Source organism: Carcharhinus amblyrhynchos, unplaced genomic scaffold (assembly GCF_965287045.1).
Source record: "Carcharhinus amblyrhynchos unplaced genomic scaffold, sCarAmb.v2.hapA scaffold_89, whole genome shotgun sequence".
Classification (NCBI taxonomy): Eukaryota; Metazoa; Chordata; class Chondrichthyes; order Carcharhiniformes; family Carcharhinidae; genus Carcharhinus; species Carcharhinus amblyrhynchos.
The window spans coordinates 184098-206438 of NW_027649829.1; the positions used below are offsets into that span (position 1 = coordinate 184098).

Here is a 22341-nt window from a genome sequence, read left to right on the forward strand (position 1 = left end):
AGTAGGGGTGATACCTTATCAGGTTCCTCAATTGAGGCCATATGGGTGGAACTTAAAATCAAAAAAGAGGGCAATCATGTTGTTGGCTGTAGACAATAGACCCCCAAACAGTCAGAGACAGCTAGAAGAGTAGATATGTAGACAAAGCGAAGAGAAATATAAAAATTATAGGGCAATAATAGTAGGAATTTCAACTCCTCCAATATTCACCGGGATAGGCAGAGTACGAAAGGCTTAAAGGGATTGGAATTCTTAAGATGCATCCAAGAGAATTTTGAGCCATCACGTAGATAGTCCTACAAGAGAGGTATAAGCATATTGAGGGCAAGAGGATAATAATAGATGAAGCAGGACCCATTAGGGACCAAAGTAACAGTCTCTATGGAGTTGGTCGGCGTCAGTGAGGTACTATATGAATACTTTGCATTTTGAAAACAGGGAGGGGACTGTGATATAATTGAACAGATTAACATTGGGAGGGAGGAGGTGTTAGCAGTTCTAGTGGGGGTAAAACTGGATAAACCCCCAAGCCAAGGTATCTTAGGCTGCTTTGTGAGGTAAGGGAGGAGATTGCAGGAGCTCTGAGGCTAATTTTCAAATTCTTAAGGCCACTACTTTTATATGTCATTCCCACTGCAGTAAACACCAGGAGAGATTGTAGCAGTACCTTGTCTGGAAGCAGGTGGAGTGTCCAATTGCCCCTTAGAGAAATCCCCGATATCGTTCTTGTCCATGACAGATTGTGCATTTTCAGCAATCTTCAGTGTCTGGTGTCTGTTTATTAAATATACAACTTGGGTCCTTTTTAACGTCCAATATTTCTGTGTGTGGTTCCAAGATTTTTCTCCATCATAATTGAGCTGAAAGGAGGGCAGTCAATGTCTTCACATTAACCCCAGTGATGTGAACAGTGGGATCGGGACACTGAGCAACACTCAGTGACACTGGGATGGGTGACTGCGATCCAGTGGGACTGGGATGGGGTCCTGAGCTCCGTGATCAGGAGTCTGGGATGATCCTGGGATCAAATAGAGCTGGGAATTGTCTTGGAGTGTAGGGAATAGGGTCATCAGGGAGCTGGGAAGTGGGCTTTGAGTCCTGGGGGAGGGCAGGGTCAAGCTGTATTGGGAGGAGGAGCAAGGTTTGACAGGTTAGTGGTGGAGGGAGGTGAGGATCCACATTGCCTCAGCCCCTTTCAGACCATCAGATGCTGCCTCAGCCCCTACACAGTGTACCCATCCATCACTGTCCCCCCCAACCTGTCCAAACCCCATTCCACATCCTCGGGTACCCCCTGCCCCCACCCGTTCCTGTCATTACATTTCAGGGTCAGTTTTCACCTCCTGAGTTCCATCTCACATTGTCCACCCCCCAATATCCTGATGTGTTCTCCCAGCATGTGTACAAATGGAAAACATGTGATTCAAAGTGTTGTCCAGCTGCACCTGAGCATCAGGATGGAGCAGCTGGAGAACAAAACCTTCTGAGGAACGGAATGTGCAGCACTGAGTTTTCAATCCACCGTCCAAGGCCAACAGCTCCTTTGGCCACCTCTTGAACTGTGTTTGGTGAAACCATTCACTACCCGTGTCTAATAGAACTCAGGTATACAGAGAGATTGTCATTACTGCCCTCTTGTGTGGGTCAGAATGATGGGTTCTGTACAGAAAACAAATGGAGAGCTTCCATCAACACGGCCCTCGATCCATCCAGGACTACATCACAAACAATGATGTTCTCAACAGCACCAATCTGTCCAGAGTTGAATACATTCTCTCACAACACCAGTCACACTGGGCAAAGTGTGGCACACACGGAGGGTAAACACAGTAAAAAGTCTGACAACACCAGGTTTAAGTCCAACTGATTTATTTGATAGTAAACTCACTAGCTTTCGGGTTTGTCTGACTTTTTACTGTGTTTACCCCAGTCCAACGCCAGCATATCCACATCATGACACACGGAGGGTTCCAGAATGTCAAAAGCAGAACTTGATGAAGATATATTCTGCTGACTTTCACAGAGACAAGACTTTGCATGATCTTTGCAGGTGAAGAACCTGCCATTATCAGCATTCCTGTGACAGACTGTGTCCAAACCCACTGACAGGAACATACAGAAACACCTTTAGCCTTGATCACTTCCTGTGTGAAATGGCAACTCACAAAATATCCTGTTGATGAGTGAATGGGACCATCAGAGTTATTATGAAGTTATTAATTTGTTTTCAGTGTGGGTGATGCTGCCAGGGCCCCATTTATTGTCCATCTCTGCTTGAGCCACTGCAGACCTGGACGTGATGGAGCTCCCAGTGATGAACATGGAAGAGGTTTCACACAAACTCCCTTTCCAGCAGCATCTCCATGTGCACTCTCTCCATGAGCTTGACATCTTTCTTAATGTGTGGTGCCTTGAATTGGACACCATTCTGGTGCTAATGACTAACTAGTGATTTATAACTGTTCAGAACAGCCTCCTTGCATTTGCGCTGTTTTTGTATTTAGAAACCTCTCTCTGGGTGAGTGTAACTGCGACCCAGCATCATTTCATCAATTTATGAATCTTGTAGTTACAAATTTTCACTCTGCAATCCTTCACTTTCACAGCATTGTGTGCATAATTTATAGTCTACATTCTGTGTAATACTCAGTACAAATTAAGTGTCTACAAATGTTATATTCTTACAGTGGGATCTCTATCATGTATTCAATGTTATGTTTTTATGATGTGCATAAATAGTTAGTGTTAATGAGTAGATACGCTCTCTGTTTCTGTTTTAATGATGCAGGTAAGTGTGTGCCTTAAAGATTGGTGTGGGTGAAGTGGGATTGAATTCATGGGACATTGGCACTTGTACTGGGGAAGAAGGGACCTGTTCCAATGGGACAGTCTTCAGCTGAATCATGCTGGGAACCAGAGTCCTAGCGAATCGCATAACTAACTAGGGCTTTAAACTGAATCGGGGGGAGGGTTCAGTTGTAGGAGAAATGAGAAAACCCAAATTGAAGGAGGAGGTAAGGGTGCAGGTTAGTGATGTGACAGATAGTTACCAGACAATAAAAAAGGACAGAACGAGTGAATGCCTTTGTGCACCAAGGAAATCTAAAAGAGTTGGGAAATTTACCAGTAGAACAAAATGAAAAGGTTTGTATCTAAATGCACAAAGCATTCGGAACAAAATTCATGAGTTAACGGTGCAAATAGGAGCAGAAGGGTATGATTTGGTGGCAATTACTGAGACGTGGTTACAAGGAGACCAGGCCCGGGAACTGAATATCCAAGGGTACTCAGCATTTCAGAAAGTAGACGGAAAGAAAAGGAGGTGGTGTAGCTCTTTTACTAAACGAAGGGATCAGTGCTGTAATGAGAAATGACATAAGCACAGGAGATTTTTCAATTATTATTGTCACATGTATTAGCATAGTGACAGGTATTGTTTCTTGCACGCTATACAGACAAAACATATCATTCAGAGAGAAGGAAAGGAGCAAGTGCAGAATATAGTGTTACAGTCATAGCTGGGGTGCAGAGAAAGATCAACTTAATGCAAGGTAGGTCCATTCAAAAGTCTGACAGCAGCAGGGAAGAAGCTGTTCTTGAGTCGGTTGGTACAGGACCTCAGACTTTTGTATCTTTTTCCCGATAGAAGAAGGTGGTAGAGAGAGTGTGCGGGACACGTGGCGTACCCAATTATGCTGGCTCCTTTTCCGAGGCAGTGGGAAGTGTCGACAGAGTCAATGGATGGGAGGCTGGTTTGGGTGATGGATTGGGCTGCATTTTGTAGTTTCTTGCGGTCTTGGGCAGAGAAGGAGCCATACCCAGCTGTGATACTGCCAGAAAGAATGCTTCCCATGGTGCATTTGTAAAAGTTGGTGAGGGTCATAGCGGACATGCCAAATTTCCTTAGTCTTGTGCAAAAGTTGGGGCACTGGTGGGCTTTCTTTTAACTATCGTGTCGGCATGGGGGGACCAGGACAAGAGATTAGTAGTGATCTGGACACCTGAAAACGTGAAGCTGTTGACCCTTTCTACTTTGTCCTGTTGATGTAGACAGGGGTACGTTCTTCCCTACGCTTCCTGAAGTCGATGACAATCTCCTTCGTTTTGTTGACGTTGAGGGAGAGATTATGGTCGTTGCACCAGTTCACCAGATTCTTTGTCTCATTCCTGTACTGTCTTATCGTTGTTTAAGATTCGACCCACTACAGCAGTGTTATCAGCAAACTCAAAAATCAAATTGGAGGGGAATTTGTCCACACGGTCGTGGGTATATAAGGAATATAGTCAGGGGCTGAGAACACAGCCTTGTGGGGCAGCGGTGTTGAGGATGATCGTGGAGGAGATGTTGTTACCTATCCTTACTGAATATGGTCTGTGAATTAGGAAGTTTACGATCCAGTCGCAGAGGGAGGAGCCGAGGCCCAGGTCCAGAATTTGGAGATGAGTTTCATCAGAATAATGGTGTTGAAAGCTGAGCTGTAGTCAATAAAGAAGAGTCTGACATCGGTGTCTTTGTTATCTCGGTGTTCCAGGATTGAGTGCAGGGCCAGGGATTGGCGTCTGCTGTGGACCTGTTGTGGCGGTAGGCAAACTGTAGTGGATCCAGGTAGTCCGGGAGGCTGGAATTAATTCATGCTGTGATTAGCCTTTTGAAACATTTCATAATGACGGATGTCAGAGCCACTGGTTGAGGCACACTGCTTGGTTTTTCATAGATACCTGGATGATGGTCGCCTTCTTAAAGCGGATGGGGACTTCAGATTGTTGTAAAGAGAGGTTGAAGATGTCTGCGAATACTGCCGCCAACTGATCCGTGCAGGATCTGAGCGCACATCCGGGACCCTCACCCAGGCCAGTTGCTTTCCGTGGGTGGACCTTTGAGAAAGCTGCTGTGACATCTGCACTGGTGAGCCCAGATACAGGTTCTTCCAGGGTGGAGGGCATGCTGTCACGACCTCTTGCTCAAAACGGTCATAGACTGCATTGAGCTCATCAGGGAGGGGTATGTTGGAGCCGGTGATTTTACATGCCTTCATCCTGTAGCTTGTTATGTCTTGCAGACCTTGCCATAGTCGGCGGGGGTCAGTGTGGCCAGCCTGGGACTCTCACTTGGTCCAGTACTGTCTTTTGGCATCTTTGATGGATCTCCTTGGATCATATCTGGTTTTCTTGTAAAGGTCAGGGTCGCCTGACTTGAACGCCTCAGACCTGGACTTCAGCGAGCAGTGGATATCCCTGTTCATCCATGATTTCCGGTTGGGGAATGTGTGGATTTGCTTCTTTGAATTGGATTGAATTGGATTGGATCGGATTGGAATAAAGATTAAAAAAACCATCACCTCCAAGTTCCCCTCCCAGTCTCTCTCACACCGTCCCCACTTGGAGATATATCGGCCGTTCCTTCATCGTCACTGGGTCAAAATCCTGGAGCTCCCTCCCTAACGGCACCGTGGGAGCACCTTCACCACACGGGACTGAAACTCTTCAAGAAGAAACCCCATCACCACCTTCTCAAGGGACAACTTCACATGTCAGTTTTCACTGTGAAGGTTTATTTTGACGAGGTGAAATCTCAAGTGATACATTTTGGGAATTCCTGTCTGGAAGGCGCTAGACAAATGCAGCTCCGCTTTTCAAATTTGTTCCACGGTTCCCTGCAATACCGTCAGCTGGTCACCTGGTGGCGCTGTTGGTTGGACAGAGCGCCATCTGCTGCCGGGACCCCTTTAATACAGGAGCCAGACTCTGGGTTTATCTGTGTGAACCCCTTTAATACAGGAGCCAGACTCTGGGTTTATCTGTGTGAACCCCTTTAATACAGGAGCCAGACTCTGGGTTTATCTGTGTGAACCCCTTTAATACAGGAGCCAGACTCTGGGTTTATCTGTGTGAACCCCTTTAATACGGGAGCCAGACTCTGGGTTTATCTGTGTGAACCCCTTTAATACAGGAGCCAGACTCTGGGTTTATCTGTGTGAACCCCTTTAATACGGGAGCCAGACTCTGGGTTTATCTGTGTGAACCCCTTTAATACAGGAGCCAGACTCTGGGTTTATCTGTGTGAACCCCTTTAATACAGGAGCCAGACTCTGGGTTTATCTGTGTGAACCCCTTTAATACAGGAGCCAGACTCTGGGTTTATCTGTGTGAACCCCTTTAATACAGGAGCCAGACTCTGGGTTTATCTGTGTGAACCCCTTTAATACAGGAGCCAGACTCTGGGTTTATCTGTGTGAACCCCTTTAATACAGGAGCCAGACTCTGGGTTTATCTGTGTGAACCCCTTTAATACAGGAGCCAGACTCTGGGTTTATCTGTGTGAACCCCTTTAATACAGGAGCCAGACTCTGGGTTTATCTGTGTGAACCCCTTTAATACAGGAGCCAGACTCTGGGTTTATCTGTGTGAACCCCTTTAATACAGGAGCCAGACTCTGGGTTTATCTGTGTGAACCCCTTTAATACAGGAGCCAGACTCTGGGTTTATCTGTGTGAACCCCTTTAATACAGGAGCCAGACTCTGGGTTTATCTGTGTGAACCCCTTTAATACAGGAGCCAGACTCTGGGTTTATCTGTGTGAACCCCTTTAATACAGGAGCCAGACTCTGGGTTTATCTGACGGTTTATTCTTAATTTATTCCATGTTGTTTAATCTCTGCGGCGCTGCCAATCTAATACTGAAACCCGATTGTCCTGATCTTGTTCAGCACAACTTTGTGATTCACATTTCTGTGGGTGGTATCAAGCTGACACACCACGAACTTTTTGAGTCACTGAAACTTTCCGCTGAGCCCGGGACCCCCCCCGGCCCCCGGCCCTGCCAGATTATGAGAACAATTGAGGGTAAAGGTGTCTCTGCTGCTGAGGAGACAACGTGATGTTTTCTGTCCCTCCTGTTGTCAGTGTGGAGTCTCCGAGCTGATCCCTGTGTGGGGAATGGATGGAAAGGAGCTGCAGGTACTGTCAGTGTCTCAGAGCCGGGGGGGAAAGGGGAGGATCTGGGGGAAACTTTCCTCCATCCTCACCCCCATTCAGCTCCTTATCCGGGGGAATGGATGGAAAGGAGCTGCAGGGACTGTCAGCAGGGTCTAGAGGGACAGCAGTGGGGGGGTGGGGAAGGTAAGGGTGGGGGACCCGGGGGAATGGGGTGGGGGCAATGGGAAATGGATGGAAAAAGAGTGGTGATGGTTGGAGGATGAGATCAGTGTCTGTCTCTTATTCCCTGGACTGGGAGGATGATTCTATTTACATTTTACTTAAAGCAGAAACAGACCGGTTCAGCAAGCTGCCTGGTTTTTACACTGTGGACAGCAGCTGCTTTTATTTGCGTTTCATTTAATAATAACCAGGGCAATAGGTTGCGATTGATTCAGTTCAGGTCCTTTCAATGGTCATGCTTTGTAAATAGTGAATAAGACTCTGCCTCATACTTCTCGATAACAGGTTGCGATTATCAGCCATTTATTGTTAAGAATCCCCAGCCTTAAAAATCTCTCTTTTTAAAAATTCCCCAGGTTGCCAAGTACCTCATGATTTCCAATTTTCCTCACAGCATGGTGGGTGTACCTACACCTCAGGGACTGCAGTAGGTTCAAGAAGGCGGCTCACCCACCACCTTCTCAAGGGGCAATTAGAGATGGGCAATAAATGCTGGTCTAGCCAGTGACACCCCATCCTGTAAATGAGTTAAAACATTTTATTAGAGGTTTCCTTGTTTATCACATTGCTAAAAAGGGACACCCTTTTTTCCATATTAGCCCTTCCTGACTTGCTAAGTTAATAGCCTCTCTACTTTTCTCCACAATATGTTTCACTGGGTGGGTCCAGACTGTTCTCATCTCGATCCAGGCACATTCCTGGGAAACTTCACTTCTGACCTGGAAGGTGAGGAACTGGAGACCAGGAGTGATCCAGCTCCACCAATCCCCTCTGGTACAAGGTGAAGGAATTATCCCTGGGACATAGGGCCACCCAGCCTGTGCTTTGCACCTCTGTTTCTTCTGGCTACTTCTGATGGATAGGTGACTGTGAATGTGCCTCTGGTGTTGGGCTCAGTGTTAATCCCTGTATTGACTGGGATGAGTGAATAGGAGCTGCAGGGACTGTCAGTGTCACTGGGGGAAACTTTCCTTCATCCTCACCCCCATTCAGCTCTTTATTCAAAATAAACTCCTGAGGATCCTGGAAATCTGAGATAAATAGAGAAAATGCTGGAATTCCTCAGCAGTCCAGACAGAGAATCTGTGGAGAGAGAAACAGAATTAATATTTGAAGTTTAACCCAGCTTTTCTACCTGCTGACTCAGTGCGGTAATCAGTTACATTCCCAACCCTCACTGCAAAAAAATAGCCAGTGACAGTTTCTGTGATTCAGAGCATCCATCTCAATTTTACAGCAGTAAACAGGGTGAAGAAACCATGGTCAACATATCCAGAAACCTCACCAACTACACCCTTGGCATCAGATCTCAATTCCCTCAGCCCATTGAATTCATTTCAGAGTTAACACAGAATCTCATCATAGAGACATTGAGCAGAATTTTACATGAATAATTCTAAATGCCCAGCATGTGTGAAAATGAGAGAGTTCCTGATCTGTTTCTTGGGTGAGTTTTCACGCCCGATCTTACAGAAAAAAATGGTTTGTTACTTGCTGCTGCTGCAGGCACTGGGTTGGGCTTAATTCGGCAGCTAGCCTGCAAAGGGAGCTACTGTGCATGTGCAGACCTCTGATTCTGCACATGCACAAGTTGAACAGCAGGGGTCTGACAGACAGAGGGCTGTCAGGCTGCTGCTGCTGCAGGCAACTTAAACAAATCCCACCCCCTAATTTGCAATCATGGGGACCCGCGGCTGATGATAAGCCCCACAACACTCAAATGCAGACCTCGCTGCCCAGACTGATCATGTCCTCTCCTCCTGATCTAATAGCAATGCAGAGTGCACAACACACCCCCTCCCCCCCGATCAGGCCCTGCCCCTGGCTATGCACCCATTGGCTCCACCCCTGCCCCATAGGCCCTGCACCTGGTCCCATCTCCATAGTCTTCGCTCCTTAGCACTGGCTGGGGGACAGTGGCTGGTGAGCATTGCCTGGGTGCCAGGTTGGTGGTGCCAATGTGTCAGGGTGGCACTACCCGGTTGCCACTGCCCAAGGAGAGAACCTTGCCCAGCAAGGCCACAAAGGCAAGTACATGCAAATAAATATTACCATAATTTATCCAGCCCCACGCCCATTTCCGGTGAGAGGCTGACCCCACCAGAAATCCGCATCTCATAAACTCATGAGAGCTGAGAAATTGGGTGTGATCCTGATTTTTCAGCTCCTGTGCGATTTTACCGGCTCATTCTGCCTATCGATGGGCAGGGCGTGCTGGTAAAATCCCAGCTACTGTCTCAAAACACATAACAGAGCAATAATTTCTATTTAATCCTCTAATTACATTTCAATTACAAAAAAGTGTTGTGGGATATTCTGGAACTAAGTCAGACAAACGCCCAGCGCAGCGCTCCCTCAGCACTGACCCTCTGACGGTGCGGCGCTCCCTCGGCGCTGACCCTCTGACGGTGCGGTGCTCCCTCGGCGCTGACCCTCTGACGGCGCGGCACTCCCTCGGCGCTGACCCTCTGACGGTGCGGCGCTCCCTCGGCGCTGACCCTCTGACTGCGTGGCACTCCCTCGGCGCTGACCCTCTGACGGTGCGGTGCTCCCTCGGCGCTGACCCTCTGACTGCGTGGCACTCCCTCGGCGCTGACCCTCTGACGGTGCGGTGCTCCCTCGGCGCTGACCCTCTGACGGCGTGGCACTCCCTCGGCGCTGACCCTCTGACGGTGCGACGCTCCCTCGGCGCTGACCCTCTGACGGCGTGGCACTCCCTCGGCGCTGACCCTCTGGCGGTGCAGCGCTCCCTCGGCGCTGACCCTCTGGCGGTGCGGCACTCCCTCAGCACTGACCCTCTGATGGTGCGGCGCTCCCTCAGCGCTGACCCTTTGGCGGTGCAGCGCTCCCTCGGCGCTGACCCTCTGACGGTGCGGCGCGGCGCTCCCTCAGCGGTGACCCTCTGACGGCACAGTGCTCCCTCGGCGCTGACCCTCTGACGGCGTGGCGCTCCCTCGGCGCTGACCCTCTGACGGCGCAGTGCTCCCTCGGCGCTGACCCTCTGACAGTGCGGCGCTCCCTCGGCGCTGACCCTCTAACGGTGCGGCGCTCCCTCGGCGCTGACCCTCTGACAGTGCGGCGCTCCCTCGGCGCTGACCCTCTGACGGTGCGGCGCTCCCTCGGCGCTGACCCTCTGACGGTGCGGCACTCCCTCAGCGCTGACCCTCTGACAGTGCGGCGCTCCCTCGGCGCTGACCCTCTGACGGCGCTCCCTCGGCGCTCCCTGTAACGAGGATCCAGCCTTTGCCGCAAGTGCCATTGACACCACCTCGCAACACGTTACCCACCATCATCTCAGTTCTACCGCAGCTCAACGTGAGGGCAAAACAGCCGTCCAACAAGGCCTCTGGCGCAGGTGGAATCCTCACTGAGATATTAAATCCGGCAGAGAGATACTCTTCACAAGAATCCCCAATTTCATCCCACGAGCCAGGTTAAAATCCAACAGATTTATTTGTAACAAATGCCACTGGCTTTTGGAACTGGCTGTTCCTTCTCGGGCAGCATGTCAGCAGATTTCAGAGATGCCTTAATTGTGGCCGTCTTCAGGAAAGGAGACGGGTCCGACTGTGGAAATTACAGAGGGATTTTCCTACTCTCCACCATGGGAAAGGTCATTGCAACAATCCTCCTCAACGATTCCTCCCGGTGTCTGTACAGCTGCTCCCTGACCCTCAGTGTGGCTTCGCCTGTTAAGAGACACAATGGACATGATCTTCAGCACACGGCAAATCCAGGTAAAGTGCAGGGAGCAGCATCAATCTCCGTACATGGCCTTCTTCCATCTCACAAAGGCTTCCGATTCTGTCAACCGTGAGGGATTGTGGAACATCCTCCTCAAATCCGGCTTCCCACGGAAATTCGTCACCATTCTCCACCTGTTCCACAATGACATACACACAGTGATCCTCAGCAGTACTGACCCTCTGATAGAGTTAATGTTTCACATTAATCACCCTTCATTAAAACCAGAAAGAGGGAGAAACAATGTTGTTTATATTTGTAATAATATACTTTATTCATCTAAAATCTGGAAGACACATTACAAAACATGTCAGACTGTAAATCGCAGTGATATTCACATTCTCTCCAGAGATCTGACGATCTCAGAAACATTTCTATCTTTTCGTTACAGAGAGTACAATTCTTTTCAAACGATCGGTCATGTTGCACTTTGGGGCACTTCAATACTCACTAATAATGCAGCGCAGAGAGGCAGTTAACACCCACTGGGGAGAGCACTTTAGGATCTCTGTAACCAGGATCCAGCCTTTGACACAATGCCATTGACACCATCTTGCAACACACTACCCACCATCATCTCAGCACAACCCCAGCTCAATGTGAGGGCAAAAGAACCATCCGAAAGCTGAAAAACAGCAAGGCCTCTGGCGCAGGTGGAATCCTCACTGAAACATTAAATCCAGCAGAGATACTCTTCACAAGAATCCACAATCTCATCCCACGTGCCATCCGACACGAGACTGGGATTAAACTCACAGTCTCGGGGTTTATAGATCTTTAACAGCTCTTCAGTGACTTGGCTGAAAGGCTTTACAAAGTGACCTTTCCCCATCGTGCCCTGGCAGCGGCTGTTCCAAGCCTGAATGTGTCTCTCAGCACGTAATCCTGGGCAAGGGGACAATTCTTTGCACTGGAAGTTTGAGGCAGTCCAATCATCAGTCTGAACAGTGGGTGAACCTGTTGTAAAGGGGGTCACTGTGTTTTCTTGTTGCGGGGACACAACTTCCACAGACTCCTGCTGCTGCTGCTGAGTGTTGTTGCTGCTGTTTCAGGTAAGAGCTGTGACTGCTGGAACATTGCAGCACTGATCACAGGGTGGGGGGATCAGGAATACATCTAGCTTTAAGGTGCTGTGTGTCCTGCCAGTGGAGCCATTGAGGGAGTGGACACGGTAGTTTCACATCACACACAATGATCATCAGAACTGAAAGGAAGGAAGTTAATGTCTTCACATTAACCCCTGTGATGTGAACAGTGAGATCTGGACACTGAGCAACACTCAGTGACACTGGGATGGGTGACTGGATAACACTGGGATGGGTGCCTGAGATCCGGTGGGTCTTGGATGGGAATCGAAAGGGACTGGGATGAGATCCTGAGCTCTGGAATCAGGAGTCTGGGACTGTCCTGAGATCAGATCGACGTTAGTAAATCCGACCTTCACATTTCAGGGTCAGTTTTCAGCTCCTGAGTTCCATCTCACATTGTCCACCCCCCCAGTCTGTGATTTTTCTCCCAAGGGGAGGTGACCAATATCCTGATGTGTTCTCCCAGCACGTGTACAAATGGAAAACATGTGATTCAAAGTGTTGTCCAGCTGCTCCGTGCTTACAAATATCCAGCACAAGCTGGTTTTAGTTAAAGGCTCTCAATGTCTGAGCTTTAACCTTCCCACACAAATGAAAGCAGTGAGTTACTGATAAGTGCTTCTTGTAAATCGAGCATGGCAGTGTAACCATGTGAAGCTTGGGATGTAATGTACCAGCAGGGAGGTTATATCTGTGGATAAATACTTCCAATCTTTTCCAGGTTTTTCACATTTCCCAGTTTCTGGGTTCCTTGGGAAGCAGGTTGTGCTGCCCTGTACCTACAAAGGGAATGTCCCAGTCTCAGATTTACAGGTAATCTGGGGGACACCCAAACGTGAACTTTTGCACAAGTTTATCAATGGAAACAATGATTTGACAGAACAAGATCCACGGTTCAGAAACAGAACAAAGCTGTTCAAAGATCACCTGGAACAAGGAAACTGGTCAGTCCTGCTCTCTGACCTCAGGGAATCAGACCGGAGCCAGTACGAGTGTCAGATCTACAAGATTGATAAACAAATTCATTTGGAGAAAGTTGATTCAGTCGATCTCTTTGTAACAGGTGAGAGATTTCTATTTCAGATATTCCACATTTATGATACAGTGATTATATTAAAATAATTTAGAGTCTTTTGAACATTTCTGCAGTTGTTTCACTGGATAGACAGTGAGTAACATTGGAAGGTTTGAAATATTGTGTGATATTTTAACAAAGAATGATTGTGTGAGAGTGAGTGGTGTGAGTCACTGTTACCTGTAACTGGTCCTTAAATTACCTGGAATTGTTATTTCTGTTCCTGAGTCTCACCTTCCTGTCCCTCAGATATGGAGTTCAACAAGGAGATTCGATCCATTTATAAATACTTCCAATCTTTTCCAGGTGACTCGCCTGTCCCAGTTTCTGGGTTCCTTGGGGAGCAGGTTGTGCTGCCCTGTACCTACAAAGGGAATGTTACCATCTCAGATTTACTGGTAATCTGGGGAACCACCAAGGGTGATATCTTACACAGAGTGGTCAGTGGAAACGATGATTTGACACAACAAGATCCACGGTTCAGAAACCGAACAAAGGTGTTCAAAGATCAACTGGAACAAGGAAACTGGTCAGTCCTGCTCTCTGACCTCAGGGACTCAGACCAGAATGATTATCAGTGTCAGATTTACAAGAGGCTGGAGACAGGCTATTATTGGGAGCAATTTGATCTCGTCCATCTCTCTATAACAGGTGAGAGATTTCTGTTTCAGGTTTTCTGTATTTAATCTCTAATTTTTATGGGTTCAGTCGTGCCGTGGTTATGTTACTAGACTAATAATCCAGAGAGCTGGACTAATAATCCAGAGAATGTGAGTTCAAATCCCACTGTCTCAGTTTCAGAATTTAAATTCAGTTTATTTAATAAAAATCTGGAAATATAAAATTGGTCCCACTAAAAGTGACCCTGAAGCTATTGCATTGTTATAAAACCCCACCTGGTTCACTAATCTTCTCCTTCTATGACAGTCCCTCAGGGTCGAGGATGACTTGCTTCTCCTGCAGAGAGGTGGGTTCTGCAGCTGGCTGAATAGACCAATCCTGGAGCCGCAGATTCTGCCCCGGGTTTGGTAGCTGGTGGTTGATGAGATGGGCGGGTGGATGGCTCGCTCTGGGTTCTGTGCTCTATTCCCGATGTTTACACTTATCCTCTGCGTGCTCTACTCACTGACACTCGAGGTGATTGGTGCCTTCACAGATGTGTTGTCTCCAGTTAGTGCATTCTAAGACCACTGATTTGCACGTGTCAATGGGGATGTTACATTTATTTAGGGAGGTTTTCAGAGTGTCCTTGTAGCTTTTTCTCTGTGTGTCCTATTGCTTACCATTGCAGAGCTCAGAGCACTCGTTTCAGCAGGTCTTGTGTCAGGCGTGCGGACAATGTGGCCTGTCCATCGCAGCAGTGTGACTAATGCCTGAATACTGGGGATATCAGCCTGGGAGGCGATTTTCACATTGATTCGCCTATCCTGCCAGTGGATTTGCAGGGTTTTGCAGAGGCAGTGTTGGTGATATCTGTCCAGGGATTTGAGGTGTCTGCTGTGCATTGTCCATGTTTCTGATGCATACAGGAGGGTGCACTGTAACCATGAGCTGGATTGGAGGTCTCAGGCTTCGAACACTCTGTTGCTCGGATGTCTGAAGGCTGCACTGGCACATTGGAGTTGATGCTGGATTTCATTGTCGATATCTGCTCGTGCCGGAGGAGATGTGGGAAATGATCCACATTGTCCAGGGGCTCACTGTGGATCCTGATGGTTGGGGGGTGGGGGCAGTTTAATACAGGAAGAGCGGGTTGGTAGAGAACCTGTGTTTTCCAGATGTTTAGTCTGAGGTCCGTTCTCTTATATGCCTCAGTGAATGTGTTGATGATGGTTTGTAGCTCGGCCTCTTGGTTGTGGCTCTGCAGACACTAGAGGTGTCGGAGTTTGAACAGTTTCCTGCTTCGTTCCACTCCAGCGGGAAGCTTCAAGGTGATGGGATGGAGTGTTGCTGTGAGGAATATGTTGGTGCAGTGATGCAGTCCTGTTTGATCCCAGTTTGTGGACGTATTGGGTGTGTGGTGGCTCCACTGGTGAGGATCACAGTTTGCATTATCATTGTGGAACAGGTGGAGAATGGTGACGAATTTCTGTGGGAAGCCGGATTTGAGGAGGATGTTCCACAATCCCTCACGGTTGACAGAATCAGAAGCCTTTGTGAGATGGAAGAAGGCCATGTACGGAGATTGATGCTGCTCCCTGCACTTTACCTGGATTTGCCGTGTGCTGAAGATCATGTCCATTGTGTCTCTTAACAGGCGAAGCCACACTGAGGGTCAGGGAGCAGCTGTACAGACACTGGGAGGAATCGTTGAGGAGGATTGTTGCAATGACCTTTCCCATGGTGGAGAGTAGGAAAATCCCTCTGTAATTTCCACAGTCGGACCCGTCTGCTTTCCTGAAGATGGCGTTTGTCTTCGGAGCGCCTTCCCCACCCAGCGCGCATTTCTAAATGTTTGTTCCCCTCCCGACTCGAACACTGACATCACTGAAGAGAATCAGCTTGTCTCCTTTTGGGATGTGGGACAGCGATTGGTCAAGGCTGGAGTGGACTCTTTCTTTTGTCTTGTCCCTTAAGTCTAGGGTTGGGGTGGAGGCACAGACGGCTGTGATGAGCTGTTTCTGGGGCAGAGTGAGCCATAAAGTCATGAGGTGTTTCCTCCCCAGGTGGGTCCATTGAGACGTCTGACCCATCTGTTTTTTATGGCAAAGCCAACACCGTAGAGACAACATTTTTCTTTCGGAAGAAGGTATATCCACCACCTTGGTCTTTAAGCTGGCCTTCCCCTGCCCGTCGTGTCTCGCTCAGGGCAGACATGTCAATGTTACGGTGCCGGATGGTCCACCTAATCCCGAGATTTTCCACCGGATTTTAGTTGGAGGTTCTTGTTCTATTTTAGTGGAGTGTTTGGGTTTAAGGGGGAGTGAAGAGGGTGGGGCGGGGGGGGGTGTGGGGGGCTATTGCTGCTCAATGACCAGTTATCTCTATTGGAAAGCAGGTATCGATCACATTATGGGGCAGTGTGTGTGTGCAAGGAGCTGTGGAGCGGCCTGGTGTGTGAGATTATTGGTAACTCACCTCCCACATCCCTCCAGGACTAGAATTAACCAGGGATCTGTTTGTACTGGGGATGGTTCTGAAACACTCGGTGCTGAAAGTCTCTGCTGTTAGTTTTGTGAGTGTGTCCCAGTCTGTTAATGGCTTCATTCTATCTCTAGGTCCTGGACTCTCTACTGGAACAAGAGTTGGATTGGGAATCGGAATTTTTGTTGCTATTTTTGTTGCTGGAATTGGGATTTATATATTCCGAAAGTGCTAACGATGGTGAGTTCCAGAATGTTCCACTATTTCCATTGAATCCTGTTTTTAGTTTATAATGTTTGTTCAATGTTGCTGAACTCTAGAACTGTCCATTTACTGAGCTGTGAGGATGCTTCAATCCACCCTATCATTGAGCAGCGTTAACCAGTCACTTCCAGCTTGTTATCCTCTCGCCGCTGAACAGTCCCCGTGGATTGGAAAGGAGCAAATATTATCCCACTGGGAGAACCAGTGGATGAGGAATGTATCTGGAATTTCAGAAGGTGTTTGATAAGGTGTCACACAACAGGTTGTTCCACAAGATACAGGCTCAGGGGACTGGGGGTAATATAGCACGGATTGAGGATTGGTTACTGGACAGAAACAGAGGAGGAACAAATGGGTGATTTTTGGTTGGCGGGATGTAACTGGTGCTGCAGGGATCAGTGCTGGAGTCTCAGATATTCACAATCCCTATCAGTGACTTTGATCAGGGGAGAGAGTGCGATATGTCCAAGTTTACTGATGATAGAAAGTGGGAGAGTAAGCTGTGAGGAGGACACTGAGGCTGGAAACAGATCTTGGCCAGTTCAGTAATTGGGAAATAATGGGTACAATAAGAAGTCACACAACAACAGATTAAAATCCAACAGGTTTATTTGGAATCACGAGCTTTCGGAGTGCTGCTCCTGCATCAGGTGAGTGGTGATATCCACGATCTTCTTGGAGATCCTCTCCACTTTGAGCCAGCAGTTTGCAGTGTCGGTGGTAGCTGTGGAACTGGTGTGTACCACTGACACTGCACAGCACCGGCTGGAGAGAACCTCCCACACCAGCCCAACACCAGCATCTCCACATCAGGAAATAATGGTGGCAGATGGAATATAATGTGGGAAATGGTTTGGAAGAATGGAAAAGCTGAGAGGCCAGTGAATGGCATTTGGAGAGATTTGTACCCAAATCACCAAGTTAACACCCAGGTACTGCAAACAGTCAACAAGGTAAATGGGATGTTGGCCTTCATTGCAATTTGCTCGGAGAATAAGAGGAAAAAAGTCTTGCTGAAATGTAAGTGGAGCATGGGCCAGACCAAACATTGAGTACTGTGTACAGTTTGTTCTGCTAATGCAAGACACAGGAACTTAGAAATTAGGAACAGGAGTAGGCCATTCAGCTCCTCAACCCTGCATCACCGTTTGACCGGATAATGGCCGACTTGACAGTGGCCTCAATTTTATTTTCCTGTTTTCTCACACTACTACCCACCCTCAAAACCCTATGAGTTTCTCATCAATAAAAATCTGTTTAACTCCAAATTAAAGTATTCCATGACCCTACCTCCACTGTCCTCTATAAGACCACAGGATATAGGAGCAGAATTAGGTAATTTGGCCCATTGAGACTGCTCCAGCATGACATCATGGCTGATAAGTTTCTCAACTCCATTCTCCCGCTTTTTCCTAGTGATCGTTTTACCAATCAAGAACCTGTCTGTCTCTGTCTTAAATGCACTCAGTGACCTGGCCTCCACAGCCTTCTGTGGCAATGAATTCCATAGACTCTCAATCCTCTTGCTGAAGAAATTCCTCCTGATCTCAGTTCTAAAGGGTCGCCGCTCTGCTCTGAGGCTGTGCCTTTGGATCCTAGTCTCTCCCACTAATGGAAGCATCTTTCCCCATGTCCACTCTATCCATGTCTTCCATTATTCTGTAAGTTTCAATGAGATTCCCCTCCTCAGCTTTCTAAACTCCATCGAGTACTGACCCAGAGTCCTCAGACGCTCCTTGTACATTAAGCTTTTCATTCCCGGGATCATTCTCGTGAACTTCCTCTGAACCCTCTACAGCCAGCACATCTTTCCTTCGATACTGGGCCCGAAATTGCTCGTAATATTCTAAATGTGGTCTGACTAGAGCCTTATAGAGCCTGAGCAGTACATCCCTGCTTTTATATTCTAGTCCTAAGACTGAACCTGCAAATTAACCTCAAGGGAATCCTGAATTAAGACTCCCAGATCCCTTTGCGCTTCCAATTTCTGAATTCTCTCTCCATTTAGAAAATAGTCTATGCCTCTATTCTTCCTACCAAAGTTCACAATCTCACACATTGTATTCTGTCTGCAACTTCTTTGCTCATTCTCCAAACCTGTCCTTCCGCCTCTTCGATATTACCTGTCCCTCCACCTATCTTTGTTTCGTTTGTAATCTTAGCCACAGTGCCTTCAATTCCTTCACCTAGATCATTGATATATAAAGTAAAAAGTTGTGGACCCTATGGAACTCCACTAGTCACTGACTGCCATCCTGAAAAAGACCCCTTTACCCCACTCTCTGCCTTCGCCCAGTCAACCAATCTTCTATCCATGCTGGTATCTTGCCTCCTACACCACGGGCTCTTAAGGGCGGCACAGTAGCACAGTGGTTAGCACTGCTGCTTCGCAGCTCCAGGGACCTGGGTTCGATTCCTGGCTCGGGTCACTGTCTGTGTCGAGTCTACATGTTCTTCCCATGTCTGCGTGGGTTTCTTCTGGGTGCTCCGATTTTCTCCCACAGTCTGAAAGACGTGCTGGTTAAGGGCATTGACCATCTCTCAGTGTATCCAAACATGCACCAGAGTGTGGAGACTGGGAGATTTTCACAATAACTTAATTGCAGTGTTAATGTAAGCCTACTTGTGACAATAATAAATAAATGAAGAGAAATTGGTTTCCTATCGAGTATAAGCTGACTGGTGGAAGCATGTAAATTTGGTTTAATGAGATGCTTACAGAACTCCTGGTTTGCGGGATTAAAAATGGAACTATTCAAAAATATCTATTAACTGAAGCTTAACTTGACTTCACACAGGTGCTATAGCCTTACATTGGCCTCACCATTGGAAAATGCTGCTAGCGGAGCGTATGAGTTGCAAGATATCCCGATGGAAGTGGACACCCCACGCCGGTTTGACTGAGTTCGGGGACCACAATTTGAACACAGGCGATTACATAGCCTCACTCAGGAAGCATCCAGATACACAAACCTTCAGGTCTGTCCACAGCACATCCCCAAAACAAAGGCAAACTGCAATCAATCAGTCTCATGTCCCTTCAGAATCCCGCCTGGTGGTGCATTGTAATTGTTTCTGGTATGTGGAGCCAAAACAGCAAAGGAGCCCTACAAGACATAGATTTAGAAAAACACAGCCCCATAACATTTAAAAAAATGGCCATCTTAGTGAAGTCCTGCTTAAATACCCTGAAGTTTTCCAGGAGGGCCTAGGGACTATCAAAGGAGCCAAGGCAACCTTACAAATTGATCAGGAAGCAATTCTGCAATTTTGCAAGGCCCGCCCAGTACCATTTACCTTCCGAGAAAACATTGAAACTTAAATCTGGAGACTGGAGCGTGAAGGGATCATCAAACCAGCACAGCACCATATGGACCAGTTCTGAATCTAGATGGATCAGTCCTCCTTTACGGGGATTTTAAACAAATGGTAAACCATTTCTCGCAGCTGGATAAATACCCGATCCCTCAGATCAAGGACTTGTATGTGAAGTTGGCAGGAGGACTCTTGGAAACTTGATGAGCCACACTTACTTACAAGTACAACTGGACGAGAATTCCCAGCAACATTCAGCAATTCATACCCATAAAGGCCTTTACCAGTACACTAGATTATTATTTGGGGTATCGTTAGCCTGCATGATTTTCCAGCAGACGATGGAAAACATCTTATATCGTCTGCCTCAGGTAGCTGTTTATCTGGATGATGTCGTCATAACAGGAAAAACGAATGAGGAGTTTCCTCCGGTTTCCTCCCGCAGTCCGAAAGACGCGCTGGTTAGGTACATTGGCCGTGCTAAATTCTCCCTCAGTGTACATGAACAGGCGCCAGAGTGTGGCGACTGGGGGATTTTCACAGTAACTTCATTGCAGTGTTAATGTAAGTTGACTTGTGACACTAATGAATAAACTTTAACTTTAAAAAAGGTTTAGAGAACCTTGAGGAATTTCAAAGTCAATTTTCCACAATAGGCGTACACCTAAGAAAGGAGAATTGTGTACCTCAAGTACCCCAAGTGACCCAACTGGGCAACAGATTGGACAAGTCTGATGTACACTCCTTGGAAGACAAGATACGGGCAATCAAAGGCGCCCCATGTCCATTCAAGAGCTAAGATCATTTTTGGAGTTGGTAACCCAATTTGGGAAATTTATACCCAATTTGCCTCCATCCTGGCCCCGTTACACCAACTACTAAAAAAAGATCAGCCTTGGGAGTGGGCTTCCACTCAATCCTTGGCTTTCCAACAGCTTTCCTTGTTGAATGTTCTTGCATATTACGATCCCAAGAAAGAACTATTACTGACCTGCAATGCAACCCCATACAGAATCGGGGTGGTATTAGTACATGGGTGGCCAATTGAAGATGTACACCCAATCGTGTACACTTCCATGACCTTGGTGATCTCAGAACACAAATACTCCACATTGAAAAAGAAGGGTTCGCGGGAATATTCGGGGTTGAGATAGTCCACCAGGAGCTGTAAGGGTGAAAGTTAATCATTGTCACAGACCACAAACCACTACTAGGATTGCTAAAGGATGACAAGGTGGTGTCACCCGTGGCATCAGCCTGAATCCAATGATGAACTTCATTCTTGGCTGCCTCTAATTATCAACTGGACCACCGTCCAGGAGGCTGAATCCCTAACACAGATGTCTGGAGTTACTACAGGTCGACACTCCACTTGTACCCCCAATGGAAGAGATGGTGATGACAATTAACTTTTTGGAAACTCTCCCAGTGGCAGCAAATACAATTTGGCTGTGGACTCAAAAAGATCCGGCTCTGGCAAAATTGAAACAGTTCGTATGACGGGGAAACTGAAAAAGCCATTCCAGCTGACATTCCACACATACTGGAGCTGGAGCCAGCAGCTGGCCATGGAAGATGGCAGGCATAATCTGATTATTGTCTTGTGTTTCTTAGTGCTGCAGACATTGGAAAACTTTCTGAAGGAAACACAATAAAGCTTTTGAATCAAGTCTTGAAAGGTGCAGCTCTGAGTCTGTCTATGTCTGTACTCACAGATGTGCAGACACAGCTGTGTGTGTGCGCGCATGTCCACATGCATACATGTTGTGTATATAGCTATGTGTACTCAAGTGTGTGTGCCTGTAACAGATGTGTGCGTGCACGCAGTTGGGTGAATGTGTGTAGGTGTGCGTTGCACAGGTGTGCAAATGCATGCCTGTGTACATACGCTCAGGCGTGTGTTTGTATGTGTGCGTATGTGCCCACAAACATGTGCTCGTGCATGCATGAACATGTGTGTGCGCTTGCACCAGGTATGTGTTTGCATGTGTGTGTGCATGCACACACGTGTGTTTGCGTGTGTGTGCATGCACACAGGTGTTTTGCGTGTGTGTGCATGCACACAGGTGTGTGTTTGCGTGTGTGTGTCTGTGTATGCTTGTGCATATATGTGTGCGTGCACTCAGGTGTGTTCCTGTGTGTTTGCGTGTAGCAGCATGCACAGCTCTTACCCAGCGCACAGAATATTTACGGCACATTTAAGATTCCGAGTTGAATTCTGTTTGCCCCCAGCACTTTGAACCAATGTGATTTGCATGTCTGGATAACTCCACAGATGCTTTAGTTGGGAGATATTTGGATGTTGAAAGTAATGTTGTGGGCGGGGAAATGACAACATGCTGAAGTGCTGAGGGGTGACTTGTGATGTTGTTGCGATCGAACCAGATTCCGAGTTGCCTCTTGTTCTGGAATGATTACATTGTGTGGCTACCTCTCTCTCAATCAGCTGAAACAGGTCTTTTGTTTGCAGAACTTTCCATTATTGACACACAGTTGAAATTCCTGAAATATTGAAAGCTTCACTGCTCTCAAATCCCTATTCTTGCCTGTGTGTCGATGCAGTGGATAGTGTGCGGGAATTCATTTCTTTAATCCTGTCCCCGTGAGAGATTG

The 22341-nt window shown here is 47.4% G+C and overlaps 1 protein-coding gene across 1 annotated transcript; it reads left to right on the forward strand.

Moving 5' to 3' along the window:
* Positions 1 to 10663: 10663 nt before the first annotated feature.
* LOC145338024 (junctional adhesion molecule-like) lies at positions 10664 to 14744 on the forward strand. Its single transcript, XM_080182795.1, has 5 exons — positions 10664 to 10895; positions 11871 to 11954; positions 12712 to 13053; positions 13372 to 13716; positions 14668 to 14744. The coding sequence occupies exons 1-5, from the start codon at positions 10664 to 10666 to the stop codon at positions 14742 to 14744; spliced, it is 1080 nt and encodes a 359-aa protein (XP_080038921.1).
* The last annotated feature ends 7597 nt before the right edge of the window (positions 14745 to 22341 follow it).

What these genes read in the sequence shown, in the direction of transcription:
- LOC145338024 (XM_080182795.1), top strand. Translation starts at nt 10,664, where the DNA reads ATGTCAGCAGATTTCAGAGATGCCTTAATTGTGGCCGTCTTCAGGAAA. An exon ending in TCAGCACACGGCAAATCCAG is followed by an intron (nt 10,896 to 11,870) that starts GTAAAGTGCAGG and finishes CCTGTTGTAAAG; the next exon opens with GGGGTCACTGTGTTTTCTTG. An exon ending in AGTCGATCTCTTTGTAACAG is followed by an intron (nt 13,054 to 13,371) that starts GTGAGAGATTTC and finishes AATCTTTTCCAG; the next exon opens with GTGACTCGCCTGTCCCAGTT.